The sequence below is a fragment of the Centroberyx affinis genome, unplaced genomic scaffold (assembly GCF_046629955.1).
Source record: "Centroberyx affinis isolate AG114_WGS23_722 - 3 ecotype Tasmania unplaced genomic scaffold, CSIRO-AGI_Caff_v1 ptg007620l_1, whole genome shotgun sequence".
Taxonomy (NCBI): domain Eukaryota; kingdom Metazoa; phylum Chordata; class Actinopteri; order Beryciformes; family Berycidae; genus Centroberyx; species Centroberyx affinis.
In genome coordinates, this window is record NW_027283843.1 from 101,015 (window position 1) to 124,409 (window position 23,395).

Here is a 23,395-nt window from a genome sequence, read left to right on the forward strand (position 1 = left end):
CCTAATCTTTGATTTTTGCTGAAATATTGGATCATTTGAACATTTATTGAAATGAAACCATGTGAGGTTTAGAGGGAAAAATCACTATTTGGTGGAGCTGTTAACAACTCATAGACATCTGAAATGTGACCCGACTACACACTGCTTTTTGTAAGACGTCAAAAGCCAAAAAGGTTGGAAACCACTGGTTTCATCTTTAACAATGTGTTGTATTTTAAAAGCTTGTTTTATTATCCATTGTGTCAAATCTCCATCTGAAAAGTAACTAAAGCTGTCAAATAAATGTAGTGGAGTAGAAAGTACAATATTTCCCTCTGAAATGTAGTGGAGTGGAAGTATAAAGTAGCATCAAATGGAAATACTCAAGTAAAGTACAAGTATCTCAAAATTGTACTTAAGTACAGTACTTGAGTAAATGTACTTAGTTACTTTCCACCACTGCTTATAGCCCATAGACACATATTACTTCCACCCTCTGCATCTTCCTGGTTGGAAGATTTGATGTCTTTTCTTCATTTAGAAGAAGTGAAATACACCTTAAGAGGCTCAACTGACAATTTCCATAAGAGATGGAATTCTGTACTTACTTATATCAATTCACTCACTTCCCTGGATTGTGATTGATAAGTCTGTATATATAATCCATTGTGCAGTGGAGCAATGTGTGATGAGCATCAAGCAATTGTATATGTGTTAATCTTATTTTATTTTACTCCATTTTAATTATTTTTTTGGTTTCTTTTTGTTTGTTTTTGTCTTGTTGTTTCTGTACTCTCTCTGAAAAAGAAAATGGATCACATGTTTTTATGATGGCTACTACGGTATTGTTTTTGATATTATGTTTTCCAATAAAAATACTTTGCCTGAGCTGGAACATTTCATCTAAGTACAACAATAATGCACGTGGCATGCTCTATTCTGTATCTGCACTGTCAGTTTTCATATTTTAACCATTTATGTTCAAACGAATGATGAAGGTATCTTCTGAAATAATGATGTTTTTACCAGGCCATGGTCAAGTACTTTGTGGGCATTTGTGTGCCAGACTCCTGTGGGGAAGAGGAGGTGCAAATGCTGGTGGTGCACGGTCAGTGAAGTTCAAGTTTTCTTCTTTCATTGGACCTAACTGATCCATTACAGTATCATCTGATTAGACCAATATTTTTCCTTATACCTTTGACTTGTCTCATTATTTCCCAGAGAGATTCCAGCTGGGTCAGACATCCCTCATTCCTTCTTTTCCTCCCAGCCTGGTCCCTCAGTCCACTCAAAGGATTCTCACGGTCCGCTGTTTGTCCAACAACACCACCGCAGACGCCACAGCCATCATCTGCCTGTGAGTATATGATTAGATTTCAGTAGTCTCGCCTTATTTCTTTACCTCCTCCTGTCCTATGTCCATGTGTAGCTGTTACTGTACACTGGACTGGAGAAGTGACTCTTTTCAAGTGCAGGTCTTCATGTCAGAACTATTTTTCTTTAAAAATCACTGGCCAATCCTCACCTACCCTAGACGCCCCTTTTCCCTCAGGTTTGTGTGTTGTGTAATCGTGGCGATTCCTCTCGCGGCGACCCTGTTTACAGCCGTAATAAGATGGAAGCGCCAAAGAGAGGTCAGTCCAAGAGCAGAGTCTTCTTCTTTGAACACCGGTCTGAACCTTAATGGGACTTGGATGCCCAGTGGCTCCTCTAGTGGAGCGAATAAGACCTACACTGCCCGACAGCAGAGTGAAATGGACCAAAGCAACTCAGCAGAAGACAGTGGTAAGTACCGTTTGTGCACTGTGTGCGGTTGCAGGTATTTGATAGTCAGTCATATAGAATCAACATAACAGTACAGAATTGTATCGTCAGCATAGAGATGTACACTGACTGGACAAAACGTTAGGGTGACCTGCTGTTTGTATGAAATAGGCTGAGCAGGTGAATCCAGGTGAAAGCTGTGGATCCTTGTTGATTTCACTGATTAAATCCACTTCAGTCATGAAGGGGAGATGGAGGTGAGGATTACAGAGGGTTTTTAGTCCTCTTGGCAATCAAGACATTGATTGTGCACAATGGGATGCAACTCAACAGCAGGAAAGAGTTCCTAATATTTTGTACACATGACCAGTATTTATGGATAATAGAATGTTATTAGTGAATATAGTGAACAACACTACCAGGACCTAATATTGAACCTTGGGCAACACCTTTAGTTATGTTCAAAAACTGTGATCGTAGATCACCCAACACTACACATTGAGATGTAGTTTTGAAACCATCCACAGGTAATAGGATAAAAGCCAATTAATGAAAGACTCTAAGGGAATTGAACTTTATTGACCTTTATTTAACCCAAACAACAGAAGCATACAAAAATAAATGTATTCGTGCAAAAGCACACAAAACATACGAATGCTTGCACAAACGCGTACAAATGCAACTGTAGTATTTAATATCAAGGAATTATTGTTAATGGATTAAGCACAATTAAAAGCAAGAGCAAGTTGTTTTAAGATGAGCAAGTAGAGATGTCCTAAAAATGTGTAGAGAAGTAATGGATCTAAGAGAACAGGCTATTCCAATTAGATGGGGCTTTGAATTTAAAGGCCAAATGCCCAATTTCTTGAGAAATTTTGGTCATTTTGATCAACTGTATCAAAAGTTTCACAGACATCTACCAAAAAAGCAGCTCAATGCTGATTACTATCCAAAGCAGTCATAATGTTGTTAACAACCACTGAAGTAGCAGAGATGTACTATGTTCAGTCCTAAATCCAGATTGATGAATAGGAGGAGAGCGCCAAGCACGGAAGGCCTTAAAGCAATATTCCACTTACACCCGGATTCCACCGGAGGCGGCTGTGACCCGGCCGCTGGAGCTGACCGCGGCCGCTCTAGACGATGCTTGTGATTCCACCAGACGCACCGCGGCGCGTTTCAGAAGCGGCTCTCCGCTCTGCTCCCCTAAAAATACGCGCCTAGTCTATTTATGAAGGAAGCTGCGTCGAGCCGCACAGAGCAGATCGAGCTGGGCGGGAAGTCAGACACAGGAACGGTAGAGCATCCGGTCAATTTTCAAAATAAAACACTCTGTGCAGACTCCTGATCGTGTATCACATCACTACATCAACGTCATAACCGGTGGCACCAGGCCAGAAGTCAACAGGTCAGAGAAAAAAAAAAAGTCAACAGGTCAGAGGATTTCAACCATGGACGACGAGAGGTTCATCTTGGAAGTTGAAAAACAAAGTGTGTTATACGACATCACAGATCCTTTTTACAAGGACAACACCAAAAAGGACAAGGTGTGGAGGATAATTGCCGAAGTTTTGGGAGTGGATGGTGAGTATAACCTAGTAATTGGCTACCATATAAATGCGTGATTTTTCCCTAATGAATGCGACTTGTACTGTCAAGTACTTGGAAAGAGCCATTCAGTAGTTATCCATCTTGAAAACCCATAAAAAAAAACTTTAGTAACCTTGCATATCGGAGGACAGGGCCTGTGAGATATTATTTGCTATATTAAGAAATAATTAAATTTTGTACAGATGCTTTTCAGGTAGTTTATGTAATCTTCTATTCTATTCTTTAATTCTTTTATTCATCTGTCTCTCTTCTTTGTTTCAGTTGACGTTTGCAAGGCGAGATGGAAAGCATTAAGGGATGCTTTTGTGAAAAACAGAAAAAAAGTGGATCAGCAGATGGCACTCAAAAGGACTGGAAGTATGCAGAAATAATGTCCTTCCTTTTGCCCCACTTACAGCAAAGAAGGTCTGTATGAAAATATTTAAACATATGTAATTTTCATGAAATTATTGAAGTCTTAACCAATGTGATAACAGTATTGATGACTATATATACTTTCATGGTGTATTGCAAAGTTGGTGAGAGATTATAAATTAAAATTATGACGTTCCTATGCAAATTATTCCTATGGCATGAAGGAATCGCAAGGAGTAATTTTTCTTTTTTTTCCATTTTGTTTTTGCTGTTTGTTTTTATATAAATGGTAAATGGACTGCATTTATATAGCGCTTTTATCCAAAGCGCTTTACAATGCCAACATTCACCCATTCATACACCGATGGTGGCAAGCTACCACGCAGGGTGCTGGCACAACCATCGGGAGCAATTTGGGGTTCAGTATCTTGCCCAAGGACACTTCCACATGCGAACTGGAGGAGCCGGGGATCGAACCACCAACCTTCTGATTAGTGGACGACCCGCTCTACCTCCTGAGCCACAGCCACCCCCGTAGTTCAAGAAGCAACTTGAGCAATACACCCACAATGGATGTGGAAGACATGAAGAGATCTGGTACCCCACTTTCACTATCTGGATCTGAGGAACTACCCAGTTGCAGTACAACCGGTATTTTACAGTAACTACAGAGGCCCATATCTGGATCTCCTGCCCCATCACTTTCCACACCCACAACCTCCGGGGAGAGGGAAAGGCCCTCTAGGTTGCACCCCAGGGAGCAGATGTCCAGACCAGCAGTAGAACAACGTGCTACAAAGGACACAAGGAAGAGGCCACAGACCACAGACATTGGGGAGCATCTGATGTCCATTCTTCAAGAGCCAATTCCCAAACCACATATGCCAGATGATGAACTTGATGAATGCTACCACTTTGTACTAAGCCTTGTGCCAATGTTGCACAGACTGCAAGAACAGGAGGCAACAAGCCAAAATAACCGTTTTGAACACTTTACACAACCTTGAAAAAGGCACAGCCCAACTCCACCAAACTACTGTCCCCCCACAACATACAGCTGGTTGGCAACCCATTCACCCTCCACCACACACACCCCAACCTCCCTCCACTCAGGAATTCACAGGGCACTTCAGTCACACCTCCAGGCCAGTAGGCTTTTGGCCAATTCCCCATCCCCACAAAACATCACAACACCGACAGGGCCATACACACAAATGCTGTCCTCCAGCAGTGACCCACAATTGGAAGATAGCAGCACTGGGGGGTCTTACTACACAGACCTGTAGTACAGAGCTAAACTAGCTAAATTGTAAATAGTTAGTGGTTTTAAAAATGTGAAGGTGTGAATTTGTTTTGAAAATGCCTCTTGTTGACGTTTTCTATTTAGTAAAAATATGTATATTTTTTTAAATCTAAATTTTGTTATATTTCCACAGAGGCTTTAGAAAGTTATTTACTATATGTGTTATTTTGCAATGTTATTATTATTATTTTTTTGTTCTGTGGTTGAGAATTTTGTATATTAAAAAGTTTCTTAAGCTTGTGGTGTGATTTCTTGTCACTTACCTCAGTCCAACAGCCAGTCTCTGCTTGGGTTCTATGGAAGCTCTGTAATTTGTTGATTGTCTGGTCAGTTCAGGGCCAATGAGGGACAGAAGTTCATCCATCTGCTCGGCACTCATCCGAAAATATTGATGATGGCGTTGGCTGTCCAGCCTCAGCTCAGCCACAAGGTGATAAAAATCCCGTTGTTGTCTCCTTCGCTGGTTGAGGGGATGCACCCAATACCGGCTCCTTCTCCTTCTACCCCCCCTCTGTAGTCTTTCAAGAAGGAGAAGAAATGCAAGTGTTCTCCTCCTGCTAACAGGCACTATATTTGAAATATAGATATGAAATTATTATGAGGAAGAATGTATTTTTAACAACTAAAACACAGCCACAAATCTTTGATCCATGTTGTTCATAACTGGACTTAACTGTATTAACTTTGTCTGTAGGCTACAGCACAACAAAGCACAAAAATCAAGGAAAAATGACCAAATCAGCAAGTCAAAAAAAATCGGCCACACAAAATGCTCCGCTTCTGAAACGCTCCCGGTGTGATATGAAGCCGTGCGAAGGACGGAACAATACCGCCTCACAGCCAGAACGCCACGCAGCTGCCTCCGGTGGAATCCAGGCGTTAGTTTTAACATGGGGGTTATGCGGCTCTTGACCGCCATGAAAACCAGAATATAATGTACTCACCAAGATCGGATGCAGCGGGGACGAGTTTGTAGTGTTCGGATTCTTACTTCCCATTCATTTGAATGAGGCCACAAAAATATCCTGAAAACTTACATTTAACACGTTTGTGAACAGATTCAACAAGTTGTTGAATATTGTCTCATTGTCTCAAATGTTACAGAGAGCACCAGACGCACCCCGCTGTGTTGTCTTCGAAGCTGTGGTTACCAGTGCCTCCAGGCGTTCTCTCTTCAGACGAGCAGCCAGGGTGTCCTTAGCACCTCCTCAGGAGGCAGCTACTCCTCCCTGAACGGCATCCGCGCCCTCAGCATGCTCTGGATCATCTGTGGTCACAGCTCATTTCTAACCACATTGACACTGGGTGTGACCGAACTACATTTGTCTTACAACTCACCAGCACAATCACCTTACTCAGTCAGTTTTTCATTCACTCATTTATTTTTCACTCTTACTACAATATCTCTATTGTAGATAATGCCAATACATGGAAGAAGACGGCTGAAGTAAGCCCTCTGCATGTGTTTACCGATAGTGGACCTATTTATGTGTCTGTAGACACCTTCCTGCTCCTAGGGTGAGACTGCAAAGACACTGAGTTTTAAACTATTTATTTACAATTCATTCATTAATTTACAAAAAGTCACATGTGAAACCCACATGTGAATTCAAAGAACATGTTTTCTGGACACACATTGGTTTCCATATGTACATAATTATAATTGAAAGGTGAAAAAAAGGTGAACAAAAAATTCTGTGGGAAAAAAAAACACCTTTCACCTATGGATTGAAATGTTCACATCTGAGCCCAGCAAACACATACACTTTCAATTCATATGTGTGTTTTCACATGAGACTTTTTGTAAGGGAATGTGAAGTAAAAATTGAGTTGGTCAATATTTTTTCATTCTTAAGCAGTTTGTTGAACCTGTTGTGTGTTGTAGGGGTCTCCTGAGCACCAGGTCTCTGCTGAACTCCATTCGCAGGGCTGAGGACAAAATGAGCCCCAGTTTGGTGGCCGACTTCTTCTTCAAGAGGTTGAAAAGGTACAGTGACATCAGTTCATCAAGTCAAGCTATCAATCCATGCATCATTGAAACTCTGTCCTCAAGGTTTGGTCTAATTTAAACACCAATCTATCTATACAATACATTTCTGGACTTATTACATACAGTCAAATATCATTTCATTGGTCAGTGATGACCCTATATGAAGTGTGTTTCATGTAAATGTAAATCCTCTCTTTATCTCTTAATCTTTCTGTCAATCTTTCTTTCACCCTAGGGTCCAGCCACTGCATCTGTTCATCATGTGTCTAGCCATCGGCGTCTTCTCTGTGGCTCGGCAGGGAGCCTACAGGTTCATACTTGAGAACGAGGTGGGGCATTGTAAGAAGTACTGGTGGGCCAACATACTATTGATTAACAATCTCTACGGTGTCCACAAAATGGTGAGTTGAGCCAATAATTCTACTCTACACAGGTCCTGTTCTATTTTGCCACATGAATGGCTTTGATCTCTTTTCTCTTCTCCTTTGTTCTCCTCGCTCCTACAAAAAAGTCACATGTGAAAACCCACATGTGAATTCAAAGCACGTGCTTTTTGGACATGTTGGTTTTCATATGTGAAAATGTGAAATTTCCTGTCTCTTTGCATGTGAAATTAAGTTTTCAAATAAGGTTCAAGTTCAAGGTTCTTTCTTGTCATAAGCAAGTTCAAGTTTGTTTATTTATATAGCCCTTTATCACAAGCATGTCTCAGAAGACTAGATCTAACTAAACACAATCAATGGTGAACAAAATTATATAGGACAAGGAGGACAAGAGCACAAGGAGGACAAGAGCAGATTTTAGCAAGACAAACAATTTACCTATTCTACAGCCTAACCTACCCGGCACCCCAGCCTTAGACCCTAATGCACACAAGGAAAAACTCCCAAGAGAAACCTTAGTAGGAAAACTTGGAAGAAACCTTGGGCGAAACCTTGGGCGGGCTGAGGCAAATAGGGATCCCACCTATTGCACGGCTTATCGTGCAATAGGTGCCGGGCAAAACATTGACAGAGTCATGGACAACAATAATGACAGAAGCAAAACAGAGAGAAACAAAAAGAAGGAGAAGCAGCTTGCAGTGATGAGAAGGAGCTGAGGCCAGCGCTAGAAAATTCAGTGAGACGAGGGCAGCAGTCATAATTCAGCGTCCAGGTGGGAACAGCGGCAGGGAAGAGCAAGGCGACACTGATGACGAAGAGCCAGGGCAGCACCCGCCACTGCCAGGTAGAACACTGACCTGGAGTCAGAGAGAGGAGAGAGAGAGGACACAAGGCTGCGTACACACACACAACACACCCAGACACACACACACACCTAGACACATGTACAGAGGAAGGGGAGAAAGCAGCTACACACAGAACACACAGGGTCAGAGCATGTCAGGTCGGAGCAGCAGCAGGGATGGGACTAAGGCCAGCACCGAAGACCATCAGAGCAGGGGCAGCACCCGTCTGCTGACAGCTGGAAGACTGCACAGGAAGCTGAGAAAGGGTGGAGAAAACCAGCCGCACACACACACACACACACACACACACAGAGCTGTGCAGAAGCAGCACAAAACCCAGACGTATTTGGGCACAGACACGCTCATACAGATAGATAGATATGATGGTGCAAGCCCATGTAACGATTTATAAGATAACAGAAGCACCTTAAAGTCAGATCTGGCTTGAATTGGGAGCCAGTGAAGGGCGATTAGGATTGGAGTAATGTGGTCAAATTTTCTAGTTCTGGTTAATATTCTGGCGGCAGCATTTTGCACGAGTTGTAGTTTTTTAATACTGCACTTAGGTCAGCCAGAGAGTAAGACATTACAATAATCAAGTCTTGATGAAACAAAAGTGTGTATTAAAGTTTCAGCATCCGCCGTATTTAGCAGGGAGCGAATTTTCGAGATATTGCGAAGGTGGAAAAATGCTATCTTAGTGATTTCCTTAATGTGAGCATCGAATGAGAGAGCTGAGTCGAAAGTAACACCAAGGTTTTTAACTGTGGGACTCTGGCTAATTAAGCAGTCCCCAAAGCTAAGAGTAAGGTCTGCAACAAGAGGCAGTTTGGGCCAACAACTAGCATCTCAGTTTTGTTGGCATTTAGTCGCAAGAAGTTTTATGACATCCAATTTGTGACAACGATTAGGCATAGTTCTAGGTTTGTAAGTTGTGAACTGTCGTCAGGTCTAATTGGTATGTAAATTTGAGTATCGTCCGCGTAACAGTGAAATTTAATACCGTAGCTGCGGAAAATTTCACCAAGAGGTAGCATGTAAATGGAGAAAAGCAGAGGCCCCAGCACAGAGCCCTGCGGTATGCCAAAGTTAACTTTAGAGTATTCAGATATAGTATTTTTATGTGAGACACAATGCGTTCGATCGGACAAGTAGGAGTTTAGCCAAAAAAGCGCAGAGTCGCGGATGCCAACGTAGCTCACTCGGCGATTTAAGAAAATATTATGATCGACTGTATCGAATGCCGCACTCAAATCAAATAGGATGAGAACAGAAGAAGAGTCGAAATCTGAGACAAGGAGTAGGTCGTTTACCACTTTTGTGAGAGCAGTCTCAGTTCTATGGAGAGACCTAAAGCCAGACGGAGAGGGTTCAAAAAGACTATTACACGAGAGGTAGTTGATTAGATGGGTAGAAACTATTCTTTCCAAGACTTTAGAGAGGAAGGAGATTGGCCTAAAGTTATTAAGAACATCAGGATCAAGGTTAGATTTTTTGAGCAGAGGTTTAATTACGGCAGATTTGAAGGACGAGGGCACAACGCCAGAGGAGAGAGAGGTGTTAATGATGTTGAGTAGGGAGGGGCCTAATATTGGAAGAAGTTCCTTAACCAATTTAGCGGGAAGAGGGTCAGATAAGCTGGTTGTGGATTTAGAGGAAAGTACTAATTTAGAGAAGGTGTCTAAGGAGACGGTCTCAAATTGCGAGAGTACAGAGGTGGTCTCTATTGCCCCTAATGCACGATTAGGAGAGGGATCAACGCCCTCGGTGGGTAAAGGATTGCTAATCTCATCTCTAATACAGTCAATTTTGTGATTAAAAAAATTAAGACAATACACAACAAAACAGTGAGATGCAGATAATGCTTGCTATGAAAATTATTGAGCATAGAGCTAGCCACAACAATGTAAACAAAGTAAACAAATGCAGTATACAAACAATGTAGTAAAATAGCAGTGCAAAACGGTAGTGACCATCAGTAAGAAGTAATAAAAATATAAAATGACAGAGTATATTAACAGTATAAAATAAAATATATACATAAAATAAAATATGGACGTATGAAATAGAATGAAGATGAGATGTAAAGTGCGGCGGGCTAAACTGGGCAGTATGGAAGTATATATGTGTGTGTGTGTGTGTGTGGGGGGGGGGGGGGGGGGTCAAATGTTCAAAAGTCTTATGGCCTGGGGTAGAAGCTGTCCTTGAACCTGCTGTTTGGTCTGGATGCTTCTGTACCGTTTTCCAGACGGTCGCAGTTCAAACAGTCTGTGGCTGGGGTGGCTGTGGTCCTTAATAATGTTCAGGGCCTTCCTACACTAGATCGTTCCAGTGGGCAGGCACTCTGGTCCAACAGTAATTCCACATCAGAACGCCAAAAGTTGTTGATCATGAAGCAGACGCCCCCCCCCCCCGCTCTTCCCCGACTCTGGTGAGGGACAATGGCGGCGTCGGGGATCGAGGGGTCCAGCCAAGTCTCTGTGAAAACCACAACTTTAAAGTACTTAACGTCCCGTTGAAAAGCCGACCTGCTCCGAAGTTCATCTAGTTTGTTGTCCAGTGACTGGACATTCGCCAGAAGAATACTCGGGAGAGGAGGCGGGTTCTCACACTTCCTCAGCCTGACTAGCAGTCCGGCTCTTTTCCCCCTCCTGCGCGTCCTGTGCCGTTTCCCAGGTAACAACACAGGTAGCAGGTCGGGGTCGTCCGCCATGTTTGTTGTTGTAGATCTTGATGAAAAAATAGTTTCCACCATAGATCTGATGTCCAGTAAAGTCTGGCTATCATACTGAATGATATATGTGGTTGCCCTTGGTGACACGGTTGTCCGACATAAACACTAATAATAACAAAAAATTTACAAATTGCGGAGGAGCTCTCTGTGTGGCAGCCATGTTCGACGTTACAGGAAGTACAATGATTAATAAAAAATATTGACATATCTAATAAGTAAGTAAAAGTCACGTGACATCAGACTGCAACATGAGAAAAATTGTTCAAACCAACATGCTTTGAATTCATGTGGGTTACATGACTTTTTTGATTTGTTTCCTTTCCTCTGATGTCCTCTTTATGTCTCTCCTCTTCTCTCGGTAAAATATCAACAACAAATCAACCCTGTGCCTAACTCCCTTTACTGACCTATTTCTTCATATTTATTTGCCTATTTCTCCACAGTGTGTTTCTTGGACATGGTACCTGGCTCTAGACTTCCAGTGTTATGTCACCACTCCTCTGCTGGTCTATCTTTTCAGATGGTGAGGGATCATTCAAAAGTCTAAACCAATGAGTTAGGGAGAGAAAGCAATTTTATTTGATGGGAGGGGTGCGGAGGGGCAGATTGTTCAAAAATCGGATGGTTTTATTGGTTAGAAATTTATATTTACACCTACCAGTGCAGCATGAGGTCAGTATGAAATCTTCTGTTTCTATCAGCAATCCTGCAATCTTCTGTTTCTATCAGCAATCCTGCAATCTTCTGTTTCTATCAGGAACAGAGTGCTGTTGGCAGCAGTGGCAGCAACTCTACTGCTGATAACCAGCGTGGCCAGTGCTGTTCTAACTGCCCTCCTCCAGATTCCTGTCCATCTGCCAGTTATGGAGTAAGACTAGCTGCGGTTACATGAGACATGTTTTTTCATTCTGAATGAAATCATTCTGAAGGAAGATTGCCACGCAAGTGTTTACATGAGCGATAAATATAACGATCGCATCGAGATGTGTGTTTACCTGCTCCACAGTATGTGATCAGAATAAAAGTTTCTGACATGCGCAGAACACTGAATCAGCTCTCTAACACGGGCTTATGTTTTTAAAAGATAAAGCTGCGTCTGTTATTTCTTTACTGCTGTTCTTTCTGATGAAGCAACAGTTTTATCAAAACATACGACTCCATAAGTGTCAGAAATCCATTTGTAATTTTCACCGCTGTAAAGCAAAACCGGCCCGGAGAGGCGGAGTCAGGACTTCATATAAACCGGGCTGCACCGCCCCACATCAAGCCCGGGCGCCCCGGGGTTAATAACAAGCACATCCATTCGAATCTTCCCGGAAAAAAAGGGAAACGTTATTGACATTACTTCCGTTAAATGCGCGAGCGTGTGCAGAAAGAGGCGAGATAAAGAAAGTGATCGGAATGAGTGTTTACATGACGAAATCTGATCCATCGACCGGATAATGAAAGGGTTAAACAGCCTCTCTGACGGAATGAAATTTCATTCGGATCGGCCAGTTTATTCTGATTAAGGCATTTATATGAGGTATTTTTATTCTGATTGGGCTGCTGTTCTGATTAAACGGCTCCATGTAAACGCAGAGTGATGGTGAGCTTGTACCAATGATTTTGTACCCAAAGACAGACCATGACCTCCTCAGACCCTGGGCAACAGCATCCTTTATACCCCCCCTACACACACGTACGCACAGTGGTTGCATATTATTAGGGATGGGACGATCTGCTTATCTCATGATACGATTCAATACATGATACCGGGTTCACAATTCAACACAACCACAATATAACAAAAAGTCGTTTGTTAGGGTGCGGGTCCTACCACCGAATCTGCTGTCCCTCGTTCAAGCCTTATATTATTTGGATTGTCTATTCTGAAAAGCGGCTGCCCCTCTGTCAGTTCGTACAGTTTTTATCCTGTCACTGTGAACGTCTCGCTACAAAGCTGGATCCGTGACTGTCTCTGTCATCCTCCTCCCCGTGGTTTTTGTGGTGGACTCCCTGCTGGTTCCACAGCCAAAGGAGGTGCTACTGAAATTGAAGGCACATTTTGAAGGATGGCTGCCTCTCTTTCTCCCTTTCCTTTCTTTAACTTGCGTTTAGTTGCTCCACTTAGTATGTCGATCAATAGCTAAACTATGCGAGCAAGCTAAGGCGAATAGGGGTCATTCGATCCTAGCGATCACTTGCACTCACTTGCTAGTTCATTGATTGGCAAAACCATCGTCTCCTCTCACCACAGACCGATACAAATTCTTTATTCAATGGCAAATAATCATTGTGTACTACCATTGGCTTATATCTATTCATTTTTTTTTCTCTTTTTTCTGTTTTGTCGGGCATTAATTAATATGTTTTTGTTTGTTTTGCAGATTCTCTGAGAATTATGTAGTATATTACTATGATAAAATCTACACAAGATATGGGCCTTACTTGATAGGGATCCTGATGGGAATATATATGACAACAAAGAAAGATCAGCTTCTAAAGCATCAGGTGAGAACTTCTGTTTTATTTCTATCACAGACATGTATTCCAGTATTACTACACTAATTACTACTACACACTTTTACTAGAACCTTTAGTACATTATACGCATGGTGGGGGCCCACAAGAAAATCCATAGAACCTGCTGTTGGTCTATTGTAGTGGTGACCAAGTCAACTTTGCTTTGACCAAGTCAGTTTCAAGTGACAAGTCTCAAGTCTAAATGTAGAGTACCAAGTCAAGTCCATGTCATTAATCTCAAGTCTAAATGTAGAGTACCAAGTCAAGTCCATGTCATTAATCTCAAGTCTAAATGTAGAACAGCAAGTCAAGTCAGAACAAATCAAGAGTCCAGTATCAATTTAATATCTTAAAGAAAACTAAATATCTAGGACTTTTCAATGCAATATGGTTTTAATAGGATAAAAACTTGGTAAGAGCATCATGAGTTTGATTTCTATAATCAGTTTCAACTTCAATAAATTCAATCATTCCATACAAATTCAGAAAACAGAATTTAAATTCAGTCGTCTGCTGGAACAAATCTCATCACTTTCAATCTGAGTCATTTACACAAACACAAGATCTCAAGTCAAGACTTTAGAAACCTTTTCAAGTCATCAGAGTACAAGTCAGAGTCAAGTCCCGAGTCACCAATTAAAATGATGGCTTGAGTCTGACTTGAGTCCAAGTCATGTGACTCAAGTCTAAGTCATGTGACCCGAGTCCCCACCTCTGGTCTATTGTGACATTGTTAGCTCAGGACCAAACCTACTCAATATCTGGACAGCCGCTAAACTGCCGTCTGTCTTGTCTGCCTCTCCTGCTCCACTGTTGCTCCAGTGGCAAGCAGCACTGGGTTGGTTCTCCTGCATGTTAGGCTTGGCTTTGGTGGTCGGATTGGTCTACGTCCCATCGGAGGTCCCTCCCCATCCGTCTGTCCCTCATGCCCTCTATCAGGGACTGCACAGATCCCTCTGGGCCCTGGCTGTAGCCTGGATCATACTGGCCTGTGAGGAGGGCTATGGAGGTGAGTCTAGAGTGAGGATGTTCCCCAATCTGAATACCATGTTTTCAGCAAAGCATGAATATTGCATTTAAATGAATATTTGTTCCTTCCGATTTTTTTTTCTGTTCAGTACAGCTGGGATGATTTGTTTCCCCATCGCTCCAGACTACCGGTCTTCACAAAATCAGACTTAGTGAAGTTTGAATCGAGGCACAGTAGCCAAACATAAAGGATTTTTCTCCCAGGGAAGCTTTTGATTTTATTTTTCGTCACGTTCATCACCCTTACAAAAAAGTCACATGAAAATCTGCGTGAATTCAAAGCACATCTGCTTTTCGGACACACATATTTCAGTTCATAGGTGTAAAGTGTTTTTTATTATGCCTCCACGCCGGCAACATGCGGCATTATGTTTTCAGGTTGTCCGTCCGTCTGTGACCGCGATATCTCAGGAACGCCTGGAGGGAATTTCTTCAAATTTTGCACAAACGTCCACTTGGACTCAAGGATGAACTGAATAGAATTTGGTGGTCAAAGGTCATAAAGAATTCATACGCTAATTATGACAAAATTACAAAAACACAAATGTGTAATAGGATAAAATGATGAAGTGATGACATTTCAAAAGTCATCCAAAAGTTCAAAGGTCAACTTCACTGTGACATCATAATGTTTTGCTTACCACTGTAGCTGAGAAAACGGTCTTGGGTCATTCTACAGAAACGGTGGAAGTGCTGTCACTTACTTTTGCAGACACCAAAATCCTTTAAGTTGACCTAATAATCACATTAATTATATATGTTCAATAAATAAAGACTGTCCTTGCAATGATAAAACAAAGTTTATTGGTGGAGGCAAACAACCGCGAGGCGGTTATTTCTAGTTTTTTCACGTGAAACAAATATGTTGTTTTTTTCACCTACAAAGAGACAAAAAAATAAAGAAAATGTAATTTTCACATGGGTTTTCACGTTTGACTTTTTTGCAATGAATAATCAAATTAAACAACAAGCAAAGGTAAAATGAAATTGAGGATTTAAAAACTTGTTGATCCAAAGATATACTATAAACTAGTGATGCGCGGGTCAATCCGAAACCCGCGTGTCCCACAGATTTATCTCGTGCAGCTCATCACAGGGTTAACTAGAACCGCTATGATGCTATTCTTTCACTCACCCAGACGACACATAAATCTGTACATAAGATTTCTTATTACTGCTTGGCAGGTAGGTACTCCACTATTAACAAACATATGACTAGCACTGTGAAATCTTGGCACTTGAAGTTACAACCGCATAGCATCATTATGCCACTTTAAGTCTCTGCATAGTGCCTTTTCTGTAGCTACACCACAGATGAGCAGTATACAGGGCAAACAGAAGCCTCTAAACAATGAGGACTTCACCTCTACTGTGCACATAGAGAATTTACGTTTCAACATGTTGGCCTGTGCATACAATTTACGACATTGTCGATGGATGTCTCTGTCATCTGCTAAATTATCTGTAATGCAATGACCAAGATATTTAATCTCACTGCACACATTAAGAACATTATTATTCAAGAAGAATTCAGGAAATACTAATTTCCTATCCTCTTTGCATCTAACAATCATAATATTGCTGTTTTTTTACATATATTTTATATAAAATTCTTCACCATACTGAGAACATATCTTCAGTAACTGTTGTAAACTAGCACAATGTGGGCAGAAAACAATCATCTACATACATGAGATGGTTAATGACATTATTTCCAACAATACAGCCGGTTTTACACAAGCATAAAAAAGGAGCAGACACAGCATTGCCCCACTTGACCTGCATAGTCTGATGAGCATACCAGAAGAGTAGTATTCTGAGTATGTACTTGGGTACACCTCTATGGCACATTTTATAGAATAATTTCTCATGATTAATTCTATCTAATGCCTTGTGTCTATAAAACACATAAACATAGTAGAATTTTGGCTTCTGTATTTAGCTGCCATTTCCTTTAAGGCAAAAATTCACATATCTGTGCCACACTACAGCCGTAACAGTAGCTATTATTTTGCAGCTTCCTAGCAAGTGAGCATTTTACTAGATCAAATAAGATTACTTTCACTGCAGAGCTGCATTAAGTGCTTTGCAAATAAAGAGCTGTCATCTGAGATGTCAGCATTCATATCCCCAACAACATAAACACAAGTAGAGGCATTATCCTCAATGAATGATTTGACACACGCTAATCTATTAATATATTCATCTTCATTCTGATAGGACTTATAAGGTGTATAGATATTAATAATGGTGAATTTATTGTCATTGTAATTAAACTCTATTCCAATAGCCCAGTCAACATCCAGTCTTACCACCTTCACCAGTGGATCATATTTGCTCTTCCAGAGTATAGCCACTCCACCTGGTATCCTGCCTTGGACTATTTTTGCACTAAGATCAGTAGTGGACTCCCTCAGCTCTGTGAAAATCCTTATGAAGTGAGTTCAGTCTTCCAGATCTTGCTTAGCTAACAAAGTCTCTTGAAGGCACAAGATGTCACATTCCTCCAGAAGTTTTTCAACCACCAAACGACTTGTTTTATCTCCAACACTGTGCCTACAAGCAGCAAGTTAGATGACACAATGCGGATCTTACTAAAGATTCTGTCCTTTCAAGTAAGCTAAGGCTACTTACTATTGACATTTGCATCGGCAGATGTATAGTTCACATGTGGGTCATCGCCAATATGCATTTCCATCTGATCTATGCATCCCACTGCCTGGGCTGTCTCTGGGCCTCGTCGGAACGACGGACAAAAGTCCCGGCTGGCCAAAGCTGTGGATCATGCATTTCTGTAACATGAAACGAGCTGAATCTTTGTTGAGCCGACTCAACCCTCCGACATGTGACTAGACGTCCCAGCTTCTCTTTCAGATATTCACTTAGTGTCAGCGTCAAGGTTAGGGGCAAATTTACTTGAATATTACTGACTACGCCAGTTCCAATTTATTCCCGTATTCTTCCTCTCGTTTTTTGCACGGCATTACGTTTTGTTTTTGGCCGAGCAGCAGAGTGTTCAGGTACCGATTTTAAACGCCGTCCTTCCCCCCCTCACCATAAGGCTCTGCTCTGGAGGCTGTAGTGTCCGTTAACCCCCCAGGGCTGCCGGCGTTCTCACCAGTCGTCTCTGTTTCCTGACCGGCAGTCTCAGCACCTGTGTCCTGGCCAGAGGGACCGTGGGCCTTCTCGACTGCAGTCACACCATGTTCAGTTGCTACAGACACCGCCCGGAAATCTTCACAGGCGTTTGTTTGGGCTTCGAGAGTTCTCTCCATACAGCAGATTATTATTATTATTTACTTGTTCCGTTCTAGCCAGCAACGCCGAGACATCAATGTGATCAAATGAGACTCGTGGAAGTAGAGGTCTTCACAGGTCCAAAATGATAGACCCGAACCCTAATGGACCCGGGAAATTCGTTCTGAGATCCGATTGGACCCGATCATTTTTAAAAATATATATATACCGACCCGTTTTTGCCTGAGATATTACAGACCCAACCCGGTGCATGTCCGAGAGGAGAGAGACCCGAGACCCGACAAACCCGGTTATTAAAATTGCTAAATGCCGTTCTACTGCTAAAAACTTTTATCATGTCGGATACAACATATGGTGCCTAATAAAAGGAGATCAAAATAACAACCAAGTTCTACAGTTTGTCCAGTAGATGGCAGTGAGACTCCATCATGGAATCCAGCAGCTACAACAGGCTGAGTGACAAGGAAATTAAATTGCATGTTAAATGGATGATTAAAACAATAGTTTTTAGCTTATTTTTCACCTCAGTGAAGAAGGTTTCCATCTTGATCCTTTCCTCCGCTCCGACTCGCTGGCGCCGCTCAACGTTTTTTTCACCTTAGTTTCGCTCTTGTGATCTGATCCCAGGTCAGCCTGATCATCACCCAAGTTACACAGCGCTGATCACTGGTCTTCTCGGATCCACTCGGGTTTTACACATAATCATAAACAGACCCGGGGACCCGAACCCGTACGGGTCCCGGGTCGGGTCTCGGATCCTAGGGTCCGGGTAGACCCGTGAAGACCTCTACGTGGAAGTTCATCTAAATAGTGTGGGACGAACCTTGGTATATTCTCCCCGCACTCATTTAGTACCTTCAAGCTCGTTTTTACGTTATTAATGTCCTACTGTGTTCCCTTGAGAAACACAGCGTTTTGGGACAGACCTCAGATAGAAGCTTCTTGGAAGTTTCTATCCACACTGAGCTGAAGTTATTCGTGCCCAGCAAAACAATTTCATCTTGACTCAATGTTTCATCTTGACAACAAGGAAATTCAAGAATTCAATTGTTCTGTATATCTCCGCTTTGGTTCATGAACAAACATTGCCAGCTCTTCTGTCGCCATCTTGGCAGCCATGTAAGATTAAATTTCAAGTTTAAAATTGAATGAACAGAATAAACTTCCCCAGTCTCCAGCTGGTTTATTCTGCCATCCATACGTTATATTCTGCGCACACTGCAGAGTGCAGCATGAAGTATTAGGCCACCTTAGTTACACGAGTCTTTGGAAAATGGCCTCCTGAATCTTTATTTTTTTTGGGTGTCACGGTTCTGTCATGTCTTGCCTTTGTGTTTTCCTTGTTTCTGTGTTTCCTGTCTGCCTTGTGTCTCCGCCTCCTGGTCTATCTCTCTTCACCTGTTCCCTCCTCCTGCTCCCACACACCTGTACCTCATCACTAATCACCCATCCCCACAGTATATCTACCCCGGTTCACTATCCACTCTTTGTCATTTCGTCTGTTTTGCCTACCCGTTCTGTTTTGCTTCCTGTTTGTTACCTGCTCTGTTCCTGTTCCCGTGTCCCCTGCCTTGTCACCAGTTTTTGGACTTCTTGCTTTGTTGCCAGCCAGGTTGGGTCTTTATTTGCCTTTTTGCCAGCCTGCTGTGTTTTTGGTTTTTGGTTTTGTACTTCTGCCTTAGTTCTTGATTAAAGTCCCTGTTTTCGTTAATCCCTGCCTGCCTGTCTGCATTTGGGTCCTCACCACACCTAACCCTGACATTGGGTTGCGGATCGGTTTCGGGTTGTTGTTTTACGTGAATGAAAATGGGTCAGGCGGGTTCTGACGTGTGTGTGTGTGTGTGTGTGTGTGTGTGTGTGTGTGTGTGTGTGTGTCGGATCGGACGGTCGCAGGTTGAAAAAACCTGACCCGCACATCACTACTATAAACACTAAAAACTGGGGTCATGCAGTTCATACTCGCATGCAAGGCATGATTTTGTTTTTCTGTTTACAGTTGTTTATGGCTGTGGTTGTTTATAAAAGCCTATGCTTAAAGTGACATAACATCTACGTTGTTGTTTGTTAAAGCCCCTACATGTAAAATTTGTCAGTAGAAAAATGAGAGCTGGGGCCCCGGTGGATCACTGTGTAGAGCCCGTACCATCAGGCTCAGTCCTTCCCGCAGCGACCCGGGTTCGATTCCGGCCCGCGGTCATTTGCTGCATGTCCTCCCCTCTCTCTCTCTCTCATACCTTCCTGTCTCTCTCTCACACTGTCGCTATCAATAAAGCATAAAAAAATGAGAAAATTGGTTTAGTCTATATGTTGCTTTCAGTCTGTTCATTCTCTGCCCTGAAAAGGAGGCGCCTCCACCAAACCAGGAAGACAACAGCCGCAGTTTGAATGCAGGCTAGCTGCTTAGATTGAACAGCGTGAAGCTAATCAATATGGCAAACAGCGGTAACATGAAGACAGGACTGTAGCTGCTCGACCCTCTGCAACATAACAAGAGGCTGAAAGGGCTAGGAGGGAGAGGGAGCCCCGCGGACCGATTGAAGTAGGCGTTCCCCTGGTACACAGCGGCCCGGAGTCCCTCTATAAGAGGCTAAAGGAGCTAAGAAGGAGAGTGGCGAAGCACGGGGTCAGACCGGGTCGGACCGGGGTCAGACCGGGGTCAGACCGGCGTTACCCGGCCGGGCGTTCACTCGTCGGAGAGCTCCGGGAGCTGAAGGGGTTTAACACCCACACTGAACTGGCTTTTTTTCTCCTTGGAATTTAAGTGAAATACCAATAAGGGTATCAAAATGTGCACTGAAGTTTTTAACTATTTTTTAAGACCAGTATGGTTTATATCTGTAGTTATGTGTAGGCTACTGGCATAGTTTATGTAGTCAGCTCCCTGTACAGCTACTAAGCTATATAACCAGTGGCGGATCGACCGGGGGGGCATGGGGGGGCAGCTGCCACCCCTAAAAAATGCCTTGCCACCCCAGCTTCCACCCCAGTTTTGGACAATCTAATTCAAAAATATATTTATGAAAAATTGTGGCTGGTCGGAAATTTACAAGAGCGAAACTCAAGTGGACGCAGCGAGAGATGACGCTCCCCGTAGACTCCTCCCCCTCCCCAACAGGAGCTGTTAAGTCAGAGCTTCATCTTCATCATCTTCATCTGTGACCGTCTGTGACTCAGCAGTAACGGCAGGAAGAAGAAGAAGATAACGACCGTCGAGTCGGCAGAACATACGGTGAAGGAGGCTGTAGTATGACCAGTGAGCAGTGCAGTTTTTCAACTCTTAGGATCATAAAGAATTATTTGCGTCTACTATGACAGAGAATAGATTATCAAGTTTGCACTGGCTCTGCTCACTAATATAAGCCTTTTTTGTGGAAAGAATATTACACAGAAGTCATGGATATGTGTAATATACATCCTTGTGTCCTTTCATTGGGCAGAGTGATATGGTCAAAAAAAAACTTTTGTGGTAAGGCAAGTCAGCTTTTTTTATACACAGAAAATTCAATGGGATTTACCTTGTATTTTTTGCTTTGGCTGGTTTTTAGGCTGCAGAGAGGGATTAAAGGTGGCCCTAACTTTTAGTCTCTCATTTTTATTGGTTTTGTCCTTGTTCTTTTATTGGTTTTAGTTTTGGAACATCCAAAACCATTAAGACAAACAAAATGATTTTGTGTATATATATCTATATCTATATCAATTAGGGCTGTCAAATTTAATGCATTAATTTAGATTAATTTAAAAATAATAATTTAATAATAATAAAAAATAACATATTAAAAAGCACGTTAAAAAACGCAAATTAATGCATATAATTTAATGATCTATTCTGGCCACATTTTAGGCTAAGTGATAGGCGTATGTTAAATTAATTAAAAAAAAACCTAAAAAACATTTTAGGCTCAGTGATGGGCTTATGTTCAATGAAAAAAGACATGTATTTGGAAAAATGTCTGAAGATTTGGAAATAAAACAATTTATTTATTTCTAATGCCACCTTTAGATATTTCTATTGAATGCTTTACTCGTGTCCCACAATAATGTAACGTTTTTGAGTTAAAAACAAACAACCGAGCCCGACCCGGCCGATACCCGACACACAGCCTCGGGTCCCGGCGGGTTCGGGTCGGGTTGCAGACCTCTGTAGTGAGACTAAAGCCTGGTCTGGCAGCTGGATTTCTTTCAAACCTCTGCAACCTACACATCAAAATGAAGCTCAGAACCTGTAGTTTTTAGCTGTATGTGTTAATTTCCTCCATTTAAAAAACCCAGTTGAAATATTGAAAAAAACAACGTTTTACCTTGTATTTCAGTCAATATTTATCCGTTTAAGATGTAACATGCTGTATGTATCAGCCATAGGTTTCATGGAATGTAAAAAAATCTAAGTAAATGTAAATCTAAATATAAGGGAAAGAAAAAAAGCATAGAATTTGAAATTTTAACTTTTCAGTCTAAGCCACACCCACGTTTTATTGAAGCCCCGCCCACTTCCAGTTAAATATCCAGTACACTTAATTTTGTTCTACATCTCTCTCTCTCTCTGTCTCCCTCTCTCTCTCTCTCTCTCTCTCTCTCTGTCTCTCTCTCTCTCTCTCTCCAGGCTTTATCAAGCGACTGTTGTCTCTGGGTCTCTGGGCTCCTCTCTCCAACATTAGTTTTGCCTGCTATATGGTTTCCCCTGTGATACTGATCTTCCACAGCAGCACACAGGAGACTCCGATCCACTTGACCGACCTCAACCTTGTGAGCACGTTTCATCCGTTTCAAATTTTACCATGAATTTTGAATTTTGAAGTGTTTTGCATGTGCGTTATGTCAACATGACGTATGCCTCCTCTCTTCATCTCCAGCTGTTCCTGTTCAGCGGCCTGTCGGCTCTCACGCTGGTGGCAGGCTATGTTCTGACTGTGCTGGTGGAGAAACCCTTCCTCCTCCTAAAGGGGAGCAGTGGATAGAGACAAGCCGGGGGCTGCTGAAAACCCACATGTGAATTCGAAGCACATGTTTTTTGGACACGTTGCTTTTTATATGTGAACATGTGAAATTTCCCATTGACATTTTCACCTGCGAAGTGTCTCTTTGCGTGAAAAGTGAAATGAAGTTTTCACATGTGAAGCAAACACAAGCAGGTGAAAATGTGGAGAAAAGGTTCACATGTGGAAAAGAAAAGACGCATTCTAGAGATTGACTTTTTTACATCTGAAGTAAAAACTGTCAGGTGTCGTCAGAATACAACGTGAGAAAAAGTGTTTTGTGTGAAAACCAACCAAGGCAGGTGTGCTTTGAATTCACATGTGGGTTTTCACATGTGAGATCACCCAGTTGTCCAAGTCTTGTTGCCTGTTTGCTCTGGGAAATAAATGTCTAATCATTTCTAATAGAGCATATTTTCCTATGGGTCTGTTGTCTCTTGGATGTCGTCTATGAGACATCCTTTAACGTTCTTAGTGGCCCTATAAGAGGATATAATCAAATAAATTACAAAAAAAACCCAAGAAAAACAACAACAAAACAACAAAACCCACGGAGCAGGGCTTTTATTGTGACGTGCTCATAGGAAGTGCCAAATGTTTTTCCGGGTGGAAAGTTGCGGTTGTGAAAAGGCAAACTGCTCAGTATGAAAAAAGATGCAATACAATC

General features: G+C 42.1%; 1 protein-coding gene across 1 annotated transcript; it reads left to right on the forward strand.

Moving 5' to 3' along the window:
* Nucleotides 1-1,011: 1,011 nt before the first annotated feature.
* Nucleotides 1,012-22,710, forward strand: LOC139639743 (O-acyltransferase like protein-like). Its single transcript, XM_071513892.1, has 14 exons — nt 1,012-1,087; nt 1,201-1,336; nt 1,532-1,764; nt 3,256-3,327; nt 6,116-6,316; nt 6,427-6,529; nt 6,897-6,998; nt 7,237-7,402; nt 11,407-11,486; nt 11,721-11,831; nt 13,333-13,456; nt 14,291-14,477; nt 22,356-22,498; nt 22,606-22,710. Exons 1-14 carry the CDS (start codon nt 1,012-1,014, stop codon nt 22,708-22,710), a joined length of 1,839 nt encoding a protein of 612 aa, XP_071369993.1.
* Nucleotides 22,711-23,395: the final 685 nt, after the last annotated feature.

Bases quoted from the DNA above. Each gene is read 5' to 3' on its own strand.
- LOC139639743 (XM_071513892.1), top strand. From the start codon at position 1,012: ATGGTCAAGTACTTTGTGGGCATTTGTGTGCCAGACTCCTGTGGGGAA. The intron at 11,487-11,720 runs GTGAGGGATCAT...TGTTTCTATCAG, and splicing joins CTGGTCTATCTTTTCAGATG to GAACAGAGTGCTGTTGGCAG. The intron at 13,457-14,290 runs GTGAGAACTTCT...CTGTTGCTCCAG, and splicing joins ATCAGCTTCTAAAGCATCAG to TGGCAAGCAGCACTGGGTTG.